This window comes from Orbicella faveolata, unplaced genomic scaffold (genome assembly GCF_042242905.1).
Source record: "Orbicella faveolata isolate gen_17 unplaced genomic scaffold, um_ofav_v1 contig_14, whole genome shotgun sequence".
In the NCBI taxonomy this organism is placed as follows: Eukaryota; Metazoa; Cnidaria; class Anthozoa; order Scleractinia; family Merulinidae; genus Orbicella; species Orbicella faveolata.
Window position 1 is genome coordinate 18383791 of NW_028301541.1, and position 18051 is coordinate 18401841.

An 18051-nucleotide genomic window follows, 5' to 3' on the forward strand; every position below is an offset into this window, starting at 1 on the left:
TTACTTTAATGATGTAGAAGAGCAGCTGAAAACTAATGTTCATACAAATTTCTGCTCTGAATGGGTTCTTGGTTTTCTAATACACTACGCTTGAATTTCTAAGCTTTTGCGTGACGCGGCATTTACAACCCAGAGAGCTGTCATGATGGTTAAAAAAGTGACTTATTTCGGGGAATTTGGCTATCTGAAAAGTTCATGTCTTAAAAAAAGTATTATTTTAATGTTTCAGAGTTCCTCGAGGGATAAATTCACGCGTTTGTAGCAAAACTCACTGACAGATGTTTCTGTTGGTTTCCGGCCGCCATGTTGGTGCCCATCCGTATGGGCACCAGCATGGCGTCTCCATACAAATCTCTATAAATTTGGGTAAAAAATTTATCCGCATATCTTGCATAAGAAAAATTGCTGTGACCAGAATCTTGGCGAGAGTCTTTGCATATTTACCTTCTTTCATTTACCAGATTCTGGACTTTATCCATTGAAGGGTTTGGAGTTTTCTTTCGATCTATTTTGGATGGCGTGACACTGAAAACCAGCAATAAACACCACCTTGAGGGCTAAATATGGATCAATTTATTGACGGGACAGACCAGGTTTCGTCTTTGTATTAGAATTTTCGTGAGAAAAAAACACTTGTCACTTTTTCTTTAGTCACAAATTACTCTGAACCACACATTTAGTAGCTTTTGTAAAAATAAACTTGCTAGAGCTCGGAAATATAACGGAAGTCGCCACAGTTTACAGAAATGGACTCCAGACAACGGGCGACAAAAGTAGTTGAGACACTTTCAGAAAATGACGCTTTTCAATATTTAGCACTTATTCTATTTAATTTGCATCTAGTGTTAATTCTCTGATACACCCGGCCCCCTACTTCAGTGTTCTGTAGGCGCTGTGGTCTGTGCAGTCTAAGAAATAGAAAAAAAAAATCAATATTGTTTGGGGTGGAAGGGGTTGGAGAAATGTTTCCAAGACGCTCTAAAATCAAATTTTACTGCCAAGTGTCTCAACACTTTTGTCGTCCGTTGTAGCTTGCAACTGAGGGAGTATTTTCAAATCCAAATGAAATTACCAATGAAATTTTGATTCTCGAATCTAAATAGGGATTTTGACTTCCTTTTGCTTTATCCCGCAATGCAATGGTGTATTTGTAAAGAGCAAACAAAAATGTGTATTAAAACAAAAAATTAAAACTGTACAATACAAATAAACAAAGGAGAAAAAGAAATTTAAGACCAAATCCTTTTTGCGAAGAGAGAAAGCGAGCGAAATGGGCGAGTACAACGAGTCAAAGAACCCAAAGATGATTGGACCCCTAGTAAACCCTGGGAATGACAGCGAGGCCAGGCCGGGAGGTGGCCTGGACGCTACTCCATTTATTAAAGGCCAATCGAACTTGACACCAAATCATATCCTTTGACGACACATCTCAGTATCGCTAAAAGAAACGAACCTTTTCAACTAGGAACAAGTTGAGGGAGTAACGATGGGTTTGTATGTATATTACTATACAAATTTCATTTATGATAATACGATAACTTTATTATTAAGTCAATCATTCTAGCTTATATACTACTTTACAACAGTATGCTAATTGGCGACAAATATCTAACCAATTGTGATAAGAAATACAAGATCCATTTTTAAGGTCTGCATGAAATTCTGTGTACAAAGCTATACATTAGACAAGGAAAATCACTGTTTCTAAGTTATTCTTTAGTTTCCATGTCGTTAGTATGCATTGGGAAGATTTTAATGTCATTAATAATTCGTTGTCCTTTTGCTGATCCAGACTAGACTGGATTACGCTCTGATTTTGCCGGACTCCTCAAGTAGTAACGGTAAGAACATTACACTTAATCTAGATATCGTCTGTTCCCTACCCTCGTTTGACATGTTTACTGTACATTAATATGTTTTTGCATATTTATTAGAACTAACTACTAGTTTATCATTGTCCGTTTTAGGGGACAGCCTTGTTGCTCAAGTGGGTGAAGTTGGATTTCGTTCGGATTCTCACATCTCTAGTTTACATTAGTAAGTATAAATCCTAAGATCATCTACTGAAAAGAAAAGTTCTAGCATTTTTTTTGGACGGGATTTGGCAAGAGCGTCATCAGGAGCCATAATCGGGGACGGAGACCGTAAGCGCGCGCCATTTGTAGTATTAGGGTTGTCCCCATGATATGGGACAATAATTCTATTTTTAGAACAAATTGCGCCATCGCCTGCGGCACACGCGCGTACATGCTGCGAGGATTTTTGCGGATGTCGCGCGGAGGAAATGGCGTCCGAAATTCCCGAAAATTTTCATGTTTTTGGCCCACAACTCAACGCGTTCACGTCTGTTGGAATTTTGCTTAAGTATTTTCGTCGTAAGCTGCTCCAGTTTGAGTGAAGTAAGACAGTGTCGAATTTAGGTATGTTCCGCTGTAAGCTTATATATATCGCTGACCAAGTTGTGTTCCGACGGATGCTTCTTTTACATGAGCTGTACATTACTCCACTTTAAATTTCACGTATGTTGAAGATTAACAGCTTTCCATTACACAGCAAAAAACTAGCTGGATATATTTAGATATAGCAGAGCTTCAGGGCTTCATAGTTTCCTAGCTCCTCTTGCCACACACTTGCGAGGAATTTGTCAGTCTATCGCGACCGAAAAATAAAACAAAATAATTGCTAGTTGGAGTTTCGCTTGAATTTTAAGCAACGCTTGATGTTTCATCCAAGGCCCAATAACTTTACGTCCGTAGATACTGCTCAGTTTTATTCGTGTAAAAATCCAGTAAATTCTCTGTTGTCAATGAATCAGAGCGCCCGCCGATGCGTGTTTTCAGTACAGTCAGTAAACATGACAAATTGTACTTCCGCCGCTCTTTCGTGTGAAAGCGTACATCGAACTCAAACAATAACTCTATAGTTTTTAAATATGTTTAAGATTGATAAATGTTTGAGAACATATTAAAAGCTAAGCTGGAAATATGTGAATAAAGCAGAAATAATCAGCAAAGTCACGATGACGCTTTCTTTAGTCAACTTGGAATAACGATTTCGAGTTTGTTGATCCAGCTATCAAAACTCCTTGTCTATTTTCATTTTCGCAGTGTAAAACTTCACTATGCTTATGTTGAAGAAACACACATGATGTTAGTAGCCTTTTTTGCGTTCGTGAAATTTGTTACAGCATCTCAGAACAAAAGATAACGAAAGAAATCTTTGTCAAGATTTGTTGACAATTCAAACACCGGACTTGAAAGTGCACGAGCTGCACTATGCAAATGAACTAATTGTACGCGTCAGACTTTCCTTTCAAAAACTTTTGCACACTCACCAAACATGCAGAAACAATAAGAAACAGTCAAAACAGGTTTTGGTTATGATGAACCATTGTCTGAGAAACTCACAAATTAATTCGATACCAGAGTGTAGAGTTTTCTTGCTATATTCTTAAGTCAGAACAAACGCAAAAACATAAGCGTAAGCTTACAACTAGCGTGAGCAGATCTTAGTATTCATTCCCAGCGCGAGATTGAAGTCTTTTTTTTCGCCCCTGAAAAACCCACCTTTTCCGTTAGCTCAGAGCATAAAACTACATATAAGCGCCCTGGTTCGTATTCCCTGCCATCGCTGTGAAAAATACGCAAAAGAATCTCTCAACTCTCACCATTTGATCACACAACGTGACAACATCCACGCGAGAGCCCCCGACACGTGCGTGAATCCGCGCGGATATATGACGTCAGGATGGCGCAATTTGTTCTAAAAATAGAAAAATTGTCCCATATCATAGGTGCGCGCGAATCCCGAGACTTACGGTCTCCGTCCCCGATTATGGCTCCTGGCGTCATTAATTATTTGATTCTGAGTGTCAAAAACATCGACGGTTGACCTAATTAAGTTGTGGGTAGTCCCCAGGAATATAACTGTTGCAATGTTTATTCTCGCATTGTTGTAACCTCTTCCAGGCATTCAGTTAGTTAGGGCGAAACACGAAAACCGGCGCGCCTTTTTTGATTTTTTCGGGCGCTGTTTTTCACGTTTCACTCCAACTAACTGAACGCCTGAAAAAGGCTAGCATTGTTCAGAGTTTTGACCACTTCCGATCTGATGTTCTACCTTTTTTTAATGCAATAGTCTTTTTTAAAATTAGAAGTCCTGTCAGTTCTGAATTATCCCAAAGTCTCGTGACCAGACCAGATTAGACCATGATCTCTCCCCCAGTCTCGCTCCAAAGGGGGGAAAGAAGAGCGACCCTGGGAACGAGGTTGTAAATAACTCTCCTCTCCTCCCCTCGCTATGATTTTTTTAGTTGCCCTACGTACGGTTTCCCTAGGATATGATAGGATAGAAATACATGTTCATGTTGCAATTACAACAAGAGCAGGGAACTAGTGGATCAACAAACTTGGGTTCAGATTTGTTCCCACTTTTATTCTCTCATATTGTAACAGAAGTGATCAGTGAGATGAAGAACGCAGACGGAGTTATAGTAGTCATCTCAATCGGCGTACTTGTTGGAAGCTTCCTTCTCAACACCAGTCGATATCTACCAGCCATCGAATTATGCGAGGAATGCTTGTTCATTCTGAAAGACAGAACAGCCATAATAGACAAGAAATTCACCAAGTCATTCTACAAGAGGATATATTTTACAATGTGGAAGGCTTGTAGTCTTATCAGTGATAACACAAACGCCATAAAATACGCAGAAAAACTTCTCCAAATTTACCATGAAAATGGTGAGAGACTTGAAAAATGTGAGCTGAGCTTAAAACTTGCAGTAATGTATTTCCATCAAGGTAAATACCCAGAAGCAATACAACTCTCTGAAAAAGCGCTGCTGATCAGTAGAGAAACTGGAAATAGAAAAAGAGAAGCTAGTTGTCACTTGCCTTGCAGTCGTGTATCGATCAGTTGGCGAATATGAGAAGGGTAAAGGCCATCTGGAGAAATCACTTGTGATCCACAAAGAAATTGGTGACAGAAAAGGCGAAGCTATCTCTTGCTTAAGCCTTGGAATTGTATATCCATCAGTTGGCGAATACGAGAAGACTAGAGAAGTTCTCGATAAATCACTCGCGATCCAGAAAGATATTGGAGACCGAAAAATTGAAGCTGTCTGCTACGTAAGCCTTGGAGCTGTGTGTCTATCAGTTGGCGAATATGAGAAGGCTAGAGAACATCTCGAGAGAGCAGTTGTGATTCAGAACGAAATCGGAGACAAAGAGGGAGAAGCGATAGGTTACGTAAACCTTGGAAAGGTGTATGCATCAGTTGGAGAATATGAGAAGGCTTCAGACTACTGGCAAAAATCCTTAGCCATCAGTAAAAAGATTGGAAACAGACGTATACTAACTTTGTGTTACCATGGGCAGGGAGCGAATTTTTTCTCTCTTGGAAAGTAGAGCAAGGCTAACGACTATAATCAGAAAGCACTTGCAATCTTCAAAGACGTGGGAGAGAGAGAAACGATGGCTAAAACGTACCTCACCCAAGGAGCTGTGGAGCACAATGTTGGTAACTTTGCCAAGGCAAGAGAATATCTTGAAAAAGTAATTGCGATGAGCAAAGAATCTGGAAAAGGGGAAGTAGAAACAGCAGGTTGCTCAATCTTCGGATGTTTGCTTATAAATCAGGCTGAATATGATAGAGAAGAAGAATATATCAAGAGAGCACTCGAGGCATCAAGTGGAGCGAAAGGATTTATTGAGGGCCAGTACTATTCGCTCAAAATGATGGCACACCTTAGAATGAAAGAAGGAAAGATTCAGGAAGCTATCTCATATTTCTTTTCCGCTATTGAAAAAAGCGAGGAAATGCGCGGTTCTCTCCGCGACAACGATCAATTTAAGATTTCTTTCTCGGATCGCAATATTCGCTCCTACAGAGATCTCAGTGCGTTGCTTTGTGCAACCGGAAATCCTACTGAAGCTTTGTATACGTCAAAGCTTTCGAATGCCAGGGCTTTGGCAGATTTAATGTCAGCTCAGTACTCCGTGGAGAATCAAATATCAGCTAATCCTCGAACATGGGCTCGTATAGAGGGTATCGTGGGTAAAGAATGTAACCGCACCTGCCTGTACGTCTCATATCATTTTGAGAGTATATATTTGTGGATTCTTAAAGAAGGCAGAGTCACACATTTCCAGAAGGTGAAAGGAAATGATCTAATTGCTCACGAAGGAGTAGGTCAACAAGTGGAAGATTTCTTTGATTTCAGAAGTTTTGGCGTTTTACCAGAGGAGATTTGCGAAGACCGATCTTTACATGGTTTTCAGCCAGAGTCCAAAACATGCGAGGAAGATAGCCATGAAGGTTGGCGAATTGGAGTGAAAAGTAAAGCTAACCAAGGACCCAAAATGAACCTTTCTCTCTGTTACAAACTTATCATCGCTCCAGCGGTGGACTTTCTTGAGGATCCCGAAATCATTATTGTTCCTGATCGTGCTTTATACCAAATTCCGTTTGCTGCCTTAACTGATGAAAGCGGAAAGTACTTAACCGAGAATTTCAGGATCCGTGTTGTTCCTTCTTTAACAACTCTCAAGCTCATTAATGAAAGTCCAGCAGGCTATCAATGTCAGACTGGTGCATTGATAGTGGGAAACCCTGATGTTGGTGAAGTGCATTTCAAAGGAAAACTCAAACACATTTCGAGACTACAATGTGCAGAAAACGAAGCTAAGAGGATAGCAAAAAAGCTCGGTGTCGAGCCTTTGATAGGAAAGCAAGCGACGAAGGAGGCAATACTTCAAGTGATGAATTCAGTGGCCCTGATTCATATCGCCGCACACGGTGATGCTGAAAGAGGAGTAATTTCCCTCGCACCATCGTTTCGTATTCCTAACGGGATACCTCAAGAAGGACTGTACTTATTGACAATGTCTGACATTTCAAAAGTTCAACTGCGAACTAAACTGGTAGTCCTTAGCTGTTGCCACAGTGCTCGTGGACAGACAAAAGCTGAGGGAGCTGTTGGAATTGCCCGAGCGTTATTAGGATCTGGCGCACGCTCAGTGTTGGTGGCACTGTGGGCCCTGGATGACAGATCAACAGAGCAGTTAATGACTCATTTCTATGATCACCTTGTTGCTGGGGAAAGTGCTGGTGAATCTCTGCACGAGGCCATGAAGTGGATGAGAAGTGCGGGCTATGACGTGAACCAGTGGGCAACTTTTATACTGATTGAGGATGACGTGACATTTGATTTTGGAAAGAAAGGTAAGGTTTTATTGAAAGCAAGTGTTTTCTTTATACAGTAAAGGGCTCCTGGTATTCATGGATTTAGTATTTTCTATAATTTTATAGTTTCATAATAATTTTCTATCATTTTATAATTGAAGTTTTTAATTTTTAATTATATATCTTTTTAAATTTTTATATGTTCTTTTACTATATTTAAAAAAATTGGCAATAGTATTTTAACATTAGCTTGATTATTATTTTGTGCGCGATTGGGCGATGACGTTATGTCCTGTTAATTTTACCAAAAAAAAATGTTATTGTAAAAGAAGAATGGATGACGCTGTTTTTTTATGGTCCACCCTTCTTCATAAGCTTGTACAACATTGCGATGAGGTCAAAATCGTCCAGAAGTCTACCCTGAAACTGCTCGCGGTTCTAACTGACGTTTGTATAATTTATGACGCTTTCTTCGTAATAACCTATCTACGCTTAATAAGTCACAACCACATATTTTGTCATTTTAAATTTCGTTTAAAATGTTTTAAATTTTAAATTAAGGAAGCAAGAACAAGTTGTCTCAACTTACCATACTCTTTTATGAAGGTATAACTCATGGCTTTAGCTTATTTACTAGGGCGTGACAAGAAGACACGGTTTTCTTGTTTTATGCTAAGTTAAGATAAAATATAGTATTGAGCCAATCACGACGCGTGCAGAATATAATATTTTAAAATAAATGAGTTTCGTAATTACGCAACTGCTTTTTAAGGAAATGCTTAATCAAGACCTACGGAAGTAACTGAACATTAGCGCAGCTAATGATTGTCCCTTTCTGTTTGTTTCTTTCCACTGTCAGGTGTTCGAAAGAATGATCAGGAAGGCAACGAGTGATCGCTGAGATGGAAAACATGCCATGACCTCAACGAACAGTTTTACTGCTAGTGCTAAGTTGTATATAAATTAAATGGACCTTTAACTTTCTGTCATTTCCTGTCTAACAATGCCTCGGTAGAAATATTGAGCGCAAAGCACTTGACTTTTGTCAAAGACGCATTGACTTTTTATAACATACGCCATTGTTTTTCTTGTAATTATACAATGATTTTTGAGAACCAATTCATGTAGGTTGCGATTTTTATAAGAAAACACCAAAGAGATAAAAATAACAAAGGAACAAGGATGGTCGGGGATGGAGAAGATTAACGTGGATTACAAACGACGAACTTGAAAAAATTAGGCTAAACTTTTCAAGATGCGCAAACCGTGATGTTTTAATTTACCAGCCGGTGGCGAGCTGTTTAATTTGTAAATAATGTACATGAAAAAATGCTGGCACTTGTTGGCAATAGTAAACAATAAGATTTTGAAGCAAAATAGTGGCACAGACAACATGTATAGCCTGTGCAGTTGTTGAACAAATTGTATAGAGAACATGTAACTTTTGATTGTATTTTCATTAACTTGAAATAGTTTTAGAAAGTAAAAGAGCCTTAAAATTTGCATTTTTATCAAGCATTAAGCTTCTTAGCCGAGTTCACGTAAGGAAAGAAAAGAATACAATCAAGAATTTTTGGTGAACACTGTCGACGAGAAAGACTAATTAAATGAAATCTAAATTAATTTAGTTTTTACCCGTTAGGTTTACAGTTAGCTGCTTTGTAAATAGTGGAAAACATAAGGGATAGCACTATTAGTTTTATATAAATAGGGTGGCGAGAATTTAAAGTGTGTGACTTAAGAAAATGGTTCGTATGACATTTTATCTTTTTCTCGGCTCGTGAGCGGGCGGAATTCAACAAATACTGCAATCTGATTGGTTCCTGGAGTGGGCGGAATTTTCTCATCCGGACCGCCACAGCGGGCGGAATCCGGCAAGTTGATTTATTTTCGTGAATAAAGTAGCGGTAATCGTCATCTTTCGCCCTTTTTACACTTCCATAGACGATTAATCAACACAAGTTTATTTCTATTCACCTTTAAATGGCAAGGAAAGTCACTGTAAGTAAATTCAATTGAGTTTTTTGGAATACACTTCACGAATTTCCTCGCTATCTGCCACTCAATTTACGGTAGAAAAGTCTGATTTCGAGTGATTCGCAATGACTGACAGAAATTATTTTTGTAGTAGAACTTCAAACTTTGCACGAAATTTCACACCGGAGAAGCACTTTAAGGGAAATTAAATGGTGAACTAAATTAATGCAACTAACAAAAAGTAGTTCGGTATAAATCTGTTCTTTAATACATCTTTCTTTGTCTAGTATCTGAGTTACTCACTCGTTCGCTCGTTAGATCTTTTACCAATGGTTTGTAGAGTCTGTAGACGGCGCGTAAGCTAATTCAATGACAAACCTGCGTAAACAAACCCACTTGTAAGCCAATTTACCCCAAGAAAAAAAGATAAACATGTTATTGTCCGGCTTAAGGTCGGTGCGTATAGTGAAAAACTGTGACCTCGGGCTTGAAAATGTATTTTCAAGACCTCGGTCACAGTTTTTCCCCATACGGACCTCCCAGCCGGCCAATAACAGATATTTATTATATAGACACGAGTGTTTTACTGGAAAATACACCACTCGTAAAATTCATACGAAACCACATACAGGACTAGAGTGGCGTATTTTCCATATCCTCACTAGTGAAGATATCGATGATTTCACTGATATGAAGTTTGTCTCTTAAATTGTTCTTAAATTCGTTGGTGTATCATCGAAACATCTTCGGTTCTTCCTCGAAAGTCTTCAGCAATCTTCGGTAATCCTTAGAAATCTTCGGATATCTTCGGAAATTTGCGGAAAATGTTCGGTAACGTTCGTGTGACCTTCGGACAAGTTTTGGAGAATCTTCGGAAATCTTCGTATAATCCTCAAAAAACGCCGTCATCAGTATGTCTATACCATAAAAAGAACGTTACACGTTAGCTGTGGTCTATGCAGTCTAAGAAATAGAAAAATCAAAATTGTTTAGGGGAGGGGGAGGGCGGGACATGTTTCCAAGACGCTCGAAAATTGAATTTTCCTGCCAAGTTTCTCAACGCTTTTGTCGCCCATTGTAGCTTGCAACTGAGGCTACGGTGGGGAGTAGTTTCAAATGCAAATGAAATTACCAATGAAGTCTTGATTCTTGAATCTAAATACGGAGTTTGCCTTCCTTCTACTTCATCCTGCAATGCAATGGTGTATTACTAAAGTGCAAACAGAAATGTTTTTAAAACAAAAAATAAAACCGTACAATACAGATAAACAAAGGAGCAAAGGAAATTTAAGACCAAATCCTTTCTGCGAGGAGAGAAAGCAAGCGAAATTGCCTGATTTCAAGGCGAAAAGGACTAGGTATGAGTCTGTAAATTATGGGAATAGCAAAATGATTGATCCACATAGTCATAAAGTGCAGACCAAGTTTTACAAAATCCCCAAGTTTGGTGTAAATAGACCCAATAGTAAGAGAGATACAGCCATTTGAAAACGTCAAAATTTACAAAGAAATGTATGGCCATCCGGACGCTGTGTCCGGATGACCAAACATTTCTTTGTTAATTCTGACGTTTTCAAATGGCTGTATTTCAGTCAAAACTAGCCTGATTAACACCAAACTTGAGGATTTTGTGAATCTTGGTGTGCTCTTTCTGACTATGTGGATCAATAGTTGCTTATTCCATAATTTGCAGACTCGTACCTTGTCCTTTTCGGCTTAAAATCACGCAATGGGCGTGTACAACGAGTCAACGAACCCAAAGATGATTGGACAAGGCGATACGCCCCCAGTAAACCCTGCAAACGAAAGCGAGGCCAGGCTGGGACGTGGAGTGGACGCTACTCCATTTATTAAAAGCCAAACTTGACACAAAATCATATCCTTTGACGACCTACCTCAGTATCGCTAAAGAAACGAACCTTTTCAATTAGTAACAAGTTGAGGGAGTGACGATGGCCGTTTGTATGTATATTACCATACAAATTTCATTTATAATAATACGATAACTTTATTATCAAGTCAATCATTTTAGCTTATATACTACTTTTCAACAGTATGCTAATTAGCAACACCTAACTAATCAATGCCAATAAGAAATACAAGATCCATTTTTAAGGTCTTAACGAAATTTTATGTACATAGCTATACATTGGACCAGAAAAATCACTGTTTCTAAGTTTTTCTTTAGTTTCCATGTCGTTAGTATGCATTGAGAAGATTTAAATGTCGCTAATAATTCTTTGTCCTTTTGCTGACCAGACTAGACTGGATTACGCTCTGATTTTGCCGGACTCCTCAAGTAGTAACGGTAAGAACATTACACTTTATCTAGATATCGTCTATTCCCCACCCTCGCTTGACATGTTTACTGTGCATTAAAATGTTTTTGAATATTTATTAGAACTAACTACTAATGTATCATTGTCTGTTTTAGGGGACTTACAAGGGTGAAGTTGGATTTTGTTCGGATTCTCGCATCTCTAGTTTACATTGGTAAGTATAAGCCATGCCTTTATAACGATACACATTAAAGTTTAAATGGAGATTGGAGAATTGTATCAAGGAATAATTTTAATTTTCAGGGCCAGAAAAGTATTCTTTAGATTGCAACACTCGGTGACTTTCAGTTTCATGTGGGCTGATCTTCGTCTGTGGTTTTACTTCTTTGTGTTCAATTTGTTTGTGACTGTCAGTTTTGTACTGTCATAGCCTCATGTGGACAGGTGCGCATGTATGCTTATTTTCGTGTATGGTCTAGAGCTCTGTGCCATTGTTTATTTACGTATGTTGCCTGCAGCTTTGTGTATTGTCGTCACTAACCTTCCGTTTCCGCGTTGACTTTTGTCTCTGTCTCAGTGCAAGTTTTGCGTTTATTTTTGCCAGTGATCTAAACTTTCAGTTTTGCATGTCCCTTTAGATCTATGACTTCCAGTTTACTTGAAATGATCTACGACGGTATTTCCAGTTTCACTTGGTTATGATTTTCTGCCAATTTTAAGGCATGTTTGTCTTTCTTCGTCTTTGACTTTCATTTTTTCAGGGAGGTTACCTTTGTCGGTATATTTCAATTTTGTACATCTGTCGCAGCCATTTTGCTTCAATGTCAGCATGGAGTTAGAGGCAAAAACATAGACTTACTACAGAAATACACGTCTCAGCCGAGAAAGCTTGTTTGAATTTTTTTTGTTATCCTGTAGACAAACAAAGTCCTATTGTAAAAGAGAGACTGTCGCGGCCTTTTTTTGTATTCTTTCCACCAAGCTAAAGGGAAGTGGTAAGTTTACAATGTTATTTACAGTTAACCATCTTATTTCTCGCTTTTTAAACAAATTGACCGTAACAAGTAAGGAAATATTTAGTGAAATTGCTAATTATGTTTCCCTGCCAAAAATTTCTGAGAGCAATAAAATTATGACAGAAAGACCTATTTCAATTTGTTCTAAAAATTTGTTTCTTTGAAGGCAGAGGAAATACCATAATGGATTGCTGACCATTTAATTATGCTCAAGTCTAGGTAGATAGATTGTATAAGTTCAATTTTCACTCTTCTTCCACTTATTTAAGCTGACAATGTTATCGTGTTTTAAGAATATTCCAGTAGAAATAACAAACTCGTGTTGTAACCAAGAAAAGTGCGAAACCGAGAATAACTTGTTTTCAAGATGAATTTCAATTATCAGACCTTAACATTAAAAGCATTGTCCAGATAAGTAGAAATAATTCTGTGATGAATTAAATGTTCCCGCCGAGTTGTGCTAACTAACAAAGAGGCAAACGTTTTTTTTTACTATTTGATTGCTTCATTTAATTTTTTGATCACACGATAGGTCAGTCCCAGGAATCTGAGCAGATAATAGAAAATGACCGCAATGTATTTTCATTGATTCTGGAAGGAGTTATCTTTTCTTAAGTAAGCCTTAATTTTAAAATTAAACGAGACTTACCTGTAAGGTGAAGTTTGATTGGAATTCTATGAGTCATTGGTCAGGAGCTAGGGAGTCACGTGAGATAGAGCGCGGGAACCTGAGCATTCAGTCCTTAAATCCTGTGAGTGGACACATAATTTCTCACTAGTTTAGGGTGGGCTGAAAAAACATATGCCCAATGTTGTGTAAGAATAGGGTGGGCACGTGACTCCCTAGCTCCTGACCAATGACTCATAGAATTCCAATCAAACTTCACCTTACAGGTAAGTCTCGTTTAATTTTAAAATTCTATTTCGTCATTGGTCTAAGTCACTAGTGAGTCACGTGAGACTTTAAAGCAATGTGGCCATGAACAGGTAAACAGAAGACCATTTTATTGCTTACTGGAACAGTCATGCATGGAGACAAGTTCGTCCCCAAAATTGACAACTGCTTGAACTGGCTTGTCATAGAACTTTCTAAAAGTGCTTTCTCTGGACCATCCAGCTGCATCCATGATAGTATTAATAGAAACATTATTTGAGCATGCAGCTGAAGTGGCAGCAGCCCGGGTACTATGAGCAGAAAAAACCTTTGTGTTTACTCCAGCCTTTTCTAAAACATTCTTAATCCAGCGACTAACAGTGTCACGACTTACTGGTTTAAAGGGTTTAGTATAACTTAACCACGGAGGGTCATGACCAGTTCTGATTGGTTCTGTAAGTTTTACATACTGCCTAAGGCAAGTCACAACACATAGACGTTCGTCTACTGGGTACGATTTAAACTCCAGGTGTCCTTGATGCCTGCCAGGTTTGGATGTCTTCAAAGGTTTAGCAATCTCAAAGTGAACAGTATCATTTGTAATCCTCATGCCACTAACTGTAAGTGCATGAACAGTTTGGCATCGCTGGCCAGATAACAATGCAACTAACAAAACAGTTTTATGTGTGATGTCTTTAAGGCTTAATTCCTCAAGTGGAGGCAGTGTCTTTAAATAGTCTAAAACAACAGAAACATCCCATATGTCCTTGTAACATGGAAGGGAAGGCCTTGACTCAAAAACACCTTTAAGGAACCGGGAAACCAAAGGGTGATTTCCAAAGGAGCCACCATCTGGAAGGAAGATAACTGTGGATAAAGCACTTCTGGCTGTGTTAATACCACTATACGATAGGCCATTTTCATACTGCTGATAAAGAAATTCCAGACCATTCTCTATAGAAGCTGAAAGGGGATTAATACCCCTTGAACGACAGAACTCTTGCCATCGCTGGTGGTAAGTCTGGTACTGCTTTTGTGTACCCGTTCGCCAGGATTGCATGATGATCTTTGCAGCCCCAGCCGAAATTCCTCTGCTTGTAAGGAGATCCCTGACAAGTGGCAGACCAGTAGTTGAAGTTTCTTGTGTAGTGGGTGCAGCAGGTGGGGATGTGCTGGTAGGTACAGTGTGTCTTCCTTCCTAGGTAGCATGAGAGGAAAATCAATGAGCATATTCTTAAATATGGCCACCAAGTCTGAGTTGGCCAGTGTGGAACTACTAGTAAGCCTGTGGCTTCCTCGTCAGAAATCTTTTGTAATACCCGCTGTATGACACTAAATGGGGGGAATGCATAAAAGGTATACCCCTTCCAGGAGATGTGAAAGGCATTGATGGCATGGGCCTCTGGGTCAGGCTGGTATGCAACATAGGGCTTTAACTGGAAATTCAATCTAGAGGCAAACAAATCCACATTAGGAGTCACGCCTAATTTTTTAGTAGCAGCATCAAAAATTGGCTTCTGTAAAGTCCATTCTGTTTCTTTCCGGGGCAGCCGTGACTCTCTATCTGCCTCAGTATTTTGTTTTCCAGGAATATGTGCAACTGATAGCCAAACACTATGGTCTATGCACCACAACCAGATTTGGTGTGAAAGTTGATTGTTTACTCGAGAATGGCATGTGCCCATTTGGTTAATGGTAGTAACTGCAGTAGTGTTATCAACCAGGAGTTTCACATGTTTACCCTGGACTACACTTGAGAAAGATTTCAAGGCAAGGGAAACAGCAAGCATTTCCAAATAATTAATGTCATGCTGTGCTTCTTCTGGAGACCAATTCCCTCCAGAGGTGACTGTATCAATACAGCACCCCCATCCAATCAGAGAAGCATCTGTTGTCATAGTAACCTGGGGGTCTCCATGGTTGATAAGGTTATAGGCTGTGGGCAGTGCAGTCACCCACCATTTTAGGTCAATTATGGCTTCCTGGGATAAGTTCATGTTCTTATCAAAATTCCCTCTGTGTAGTTTTAGAGCTCGCGTTTTGTCCATTTCAAGGAACCTATGGTGTAATGGGCCATACATCACTCCTGGAAAACTAGAGGTCATAAGCCCAAATACTTGAGCCACATCCCTTATAGAAGGGGAGACAGTAGCGAGCAGATTTTCACATGCATCTTTTAATTTTAGAGCTCTGTCTGGAGTCAGTGAAACCTGCATCAAAATAGAGTTGAGAACAAAACCAAGGAAAGTTATAATTTGTGTCGGAAGTAGGACAGACTTTTCAGGGTGAATTACAAACCCTACTTTGTCAAGCAAACTGGTTGTATCAATGACATTTTTGGTACATTGGCAGATATTATCTGCTGTCAACCAGGAGTCATCTATATATGCAACTATATATGCAAATTTTTGATGGTCCTTACATATTGGCACTGAGTAATAGGCGTCTTTCAGGTCTATGGATGCCATGTAGCACCTCGGCTTCATTAGCCTGATGGCAGACCAGATGTTGTCCATTTTAAAATGATAGTGAGTTACATTTGCATTAAAACATTTCAAGTTTAAAATCATTCGAAAAGAGCCATCCTTTTTGAGTCTGGTAAAGATAGGTGATATAAATTCCCCTGGCTCGTGTTGGCAAGGTTGAATAACTCCCTTCTTGAGGAGCTGGGTAATTTCCAAATCAACCGATTCTGTTTGTATTTCTGATAACTTAGGTTGCATAAAGGGTTTGACCTGCATTGGCAGAGAATCAAATTCAATATATTGACCAGTAACAATCTCTAAATCTTCAGGATCAGAAGTCAGCTCTTGCCATATGTGGAAATAAGCGGCTAAACTGTCTGCTTTGAATGTTTGTATTCTCCCCTGAAAATACTTAAAAAGTGATGGTAAAATAGCTTTAAATTCGCTTACCGGGGTGGTGCTAAGAGTCGCAATAATGTTACTGGTTACTTCCGGGCCGTTTGGCCGGTCTGTTTCTTCCAGTGGTGTTGATATGGAGTCGACTTCTTGTACGACTGGTTGCCCGGAGGCGTTTTGCCTAAAAAAGGCTTCCACTGCTGGTTATTACCTGGCATGTGCGATTTGCCATAGGATCGGCTATTGGCGGAGTTAGAGGGGCTTGCCGTGCTACTGATCTTGTTTGAAGCACGGATGTGATTAAGTTGCGTTTGCAGTTCATCGCCAAACAAAAAATTTGTAATAGGCACGTGTGAAGCACACAGCATGGCATAATCTTTGTGCAGTGTTGGGCGAATGGCTTCACGCCTCCTTTGGGATATTTCGAAGCTGATATACCCAAGAAGTGCTGATGCATCGGCATTCATTCGGACCATATTGTCAACATCAACTTGACCGTCCTCGGCACGAGCCTTCAACAACATATCGGTGGTTTGTGCGGTTATATTACCGACCTTCGTAAGTGTGGTTTGCAAGTTTGACAACTTCAGGTCCTTGCCCCTCGTGTGCCGATCGAGGCGCCCCCAGATTTCAGGGTTTACCTTCGGAATGATTAGCCGATCACAGTTTATCGGTCGAAGGTATTTATCCGATTTTTCCTTGAGGTTTGTCTCGTCAAGCTTAGTAAGCCACCTCAAGTTTACGATCTTGGCAAGTTTCTCAGACACTTTCGGGGCAGTTTTCTCCGTGTCGGTGAGAGACTGCGTGATGTCATCGAGTAAAGAATCGCTTTCATCATCTGCACTGGTTTCGCACGTGGAGCCGTTGCTCTTGTCGGCGACAACTTTAGGTCGTTTGTTTGCAGCCAAAAGTGCGTCTGCATCTGATTCCTCTGTGTCAGAGTTATCCCCTGTTGACGGGGATTTTCGTTTTGTGGCAGGTTCTGCCGTTGTGGGGGTCTGAGTTTCCCCTTTCTCTTTCAATGATCTGAGCGATGCCCCCATTTCGGTCATGTTCTTATTCAACGACTGGAGGGCCGCAAGTATAGCATCGTTGGCACTAAAAGACCCTCCAGAAAAGCCGTCAGATTCCTCACTCAGCAATGCTTCCTCATGCATCGAAGAAGGATCGTTTTTATCCATTTTCTGATGAATTTTCGAAGGATAATTCAATCATACGACTGACTGCTCAAAGGTCAACGCTCGAACTGAATGCTCAGGTTCCCGCGCTCTATCTCACGTGACTCACTAGTGACTTAGACCAATGACGAAATAGAATCTTAATTAGTATCGCCCAGCAGGTGGTACAATTAACTGATTGGTATCTGGTTACAATTAGCTTTTGAGGCATTAAATATTATTCTTCATATTTTTTTGGTTCATAAAGCTCTCCAGAAATAGATAGTTTCCTATGGCTTGGAAAAATATTTTACGTGACAAACCTTGTTGAAAAATAGGATGTTTGCTAGGTTTGAACTCGCCTTGGATCCCTTTCTAAATGTAAAATGAATAACTCGACCTCGTTCTTATGCGGGGTCTCTCTGCTTCTAACCCCGCAACCCCGGTGAATTGCCTGGAGACACTTAACTTGCTTTCCCTGTAGAATAACAACTATTTAAAATGGCAAACTGAAGGCTCTTGTAGAACATCATGTTTTTTAAGAGTGGTCAAACTACTTGCGACCAGCGCTCTTTTTTTTTCACAGCAGGCGAGTGGAAGGAGAAAAGAAAACGCCTGATAAAAATACTTCACGTGTCGTCTACCCGTATTCCAGAATCGGGACTTTTTTCTGATTGGTCGTAAAACAAAAGAATATTTAAG

The 18051-nt window shown here is 39.6% G+C and overlaps 2 protein-coding genes and 1 long non-coding RNA gene across 3 annotated transcripts; 1 reads left to right on the forward strand and 2 right to left on the reverse strand.

Annotated features, from left to right (window-relative positions):
- The first annotated feature begins 11000 nt into the window (after positions 1–11000).
- Positions 11001–11667, forward strand: LOC149114371 (uncharacterized). Its single transcript, XR_016206509.1, has 3 exons — positions 11001–11124; positions 11422–11470; positions 11597–11667. It is a non-coding gene; the product is annotated as an uncharacterized LOC149114371 (long non-coding RNA).
- A 1794-nt stretch (positions 11668–13461) lies between these two features.
- On the reverse strand, positions 13462–15799 carry LOC149114372 (uncharacterized). Its single transcript, XM_089286065.1, has 2 exons — positions 14651–15799; positions 13462–14529 (listed from the first exon to the last, which is right to left on the reverse strand). Exons 1-2 carry the CDS (start codon positions 15797–15799, stop codon positions 13462–13464), a joined length of 2217 nt encoding a protein of 738 aa, XP_089142191.1.
- On the reverse strand, positions 14391–17506 carry LOC149114373 (uncharacterized). The gene is made up of 2 exons (XM_089286845.1): positions 16247–17506; positions 14391–14529 (listed from the first exon to the last, which is right to left on the reverse strand). Exon 1 carries the CDS (start codon positions 17371–17373, stop codon positions 16282–16284), a length of 1092 nt encoding a protein of 363 aa, XP_089142971.1. The 5' UTR covers positions 17374–17506; the 3' UTR covers positions 14391–14529; positions 16247–16281.
- Positions 17507–18051: the final 545 nt, after the last annotated feature.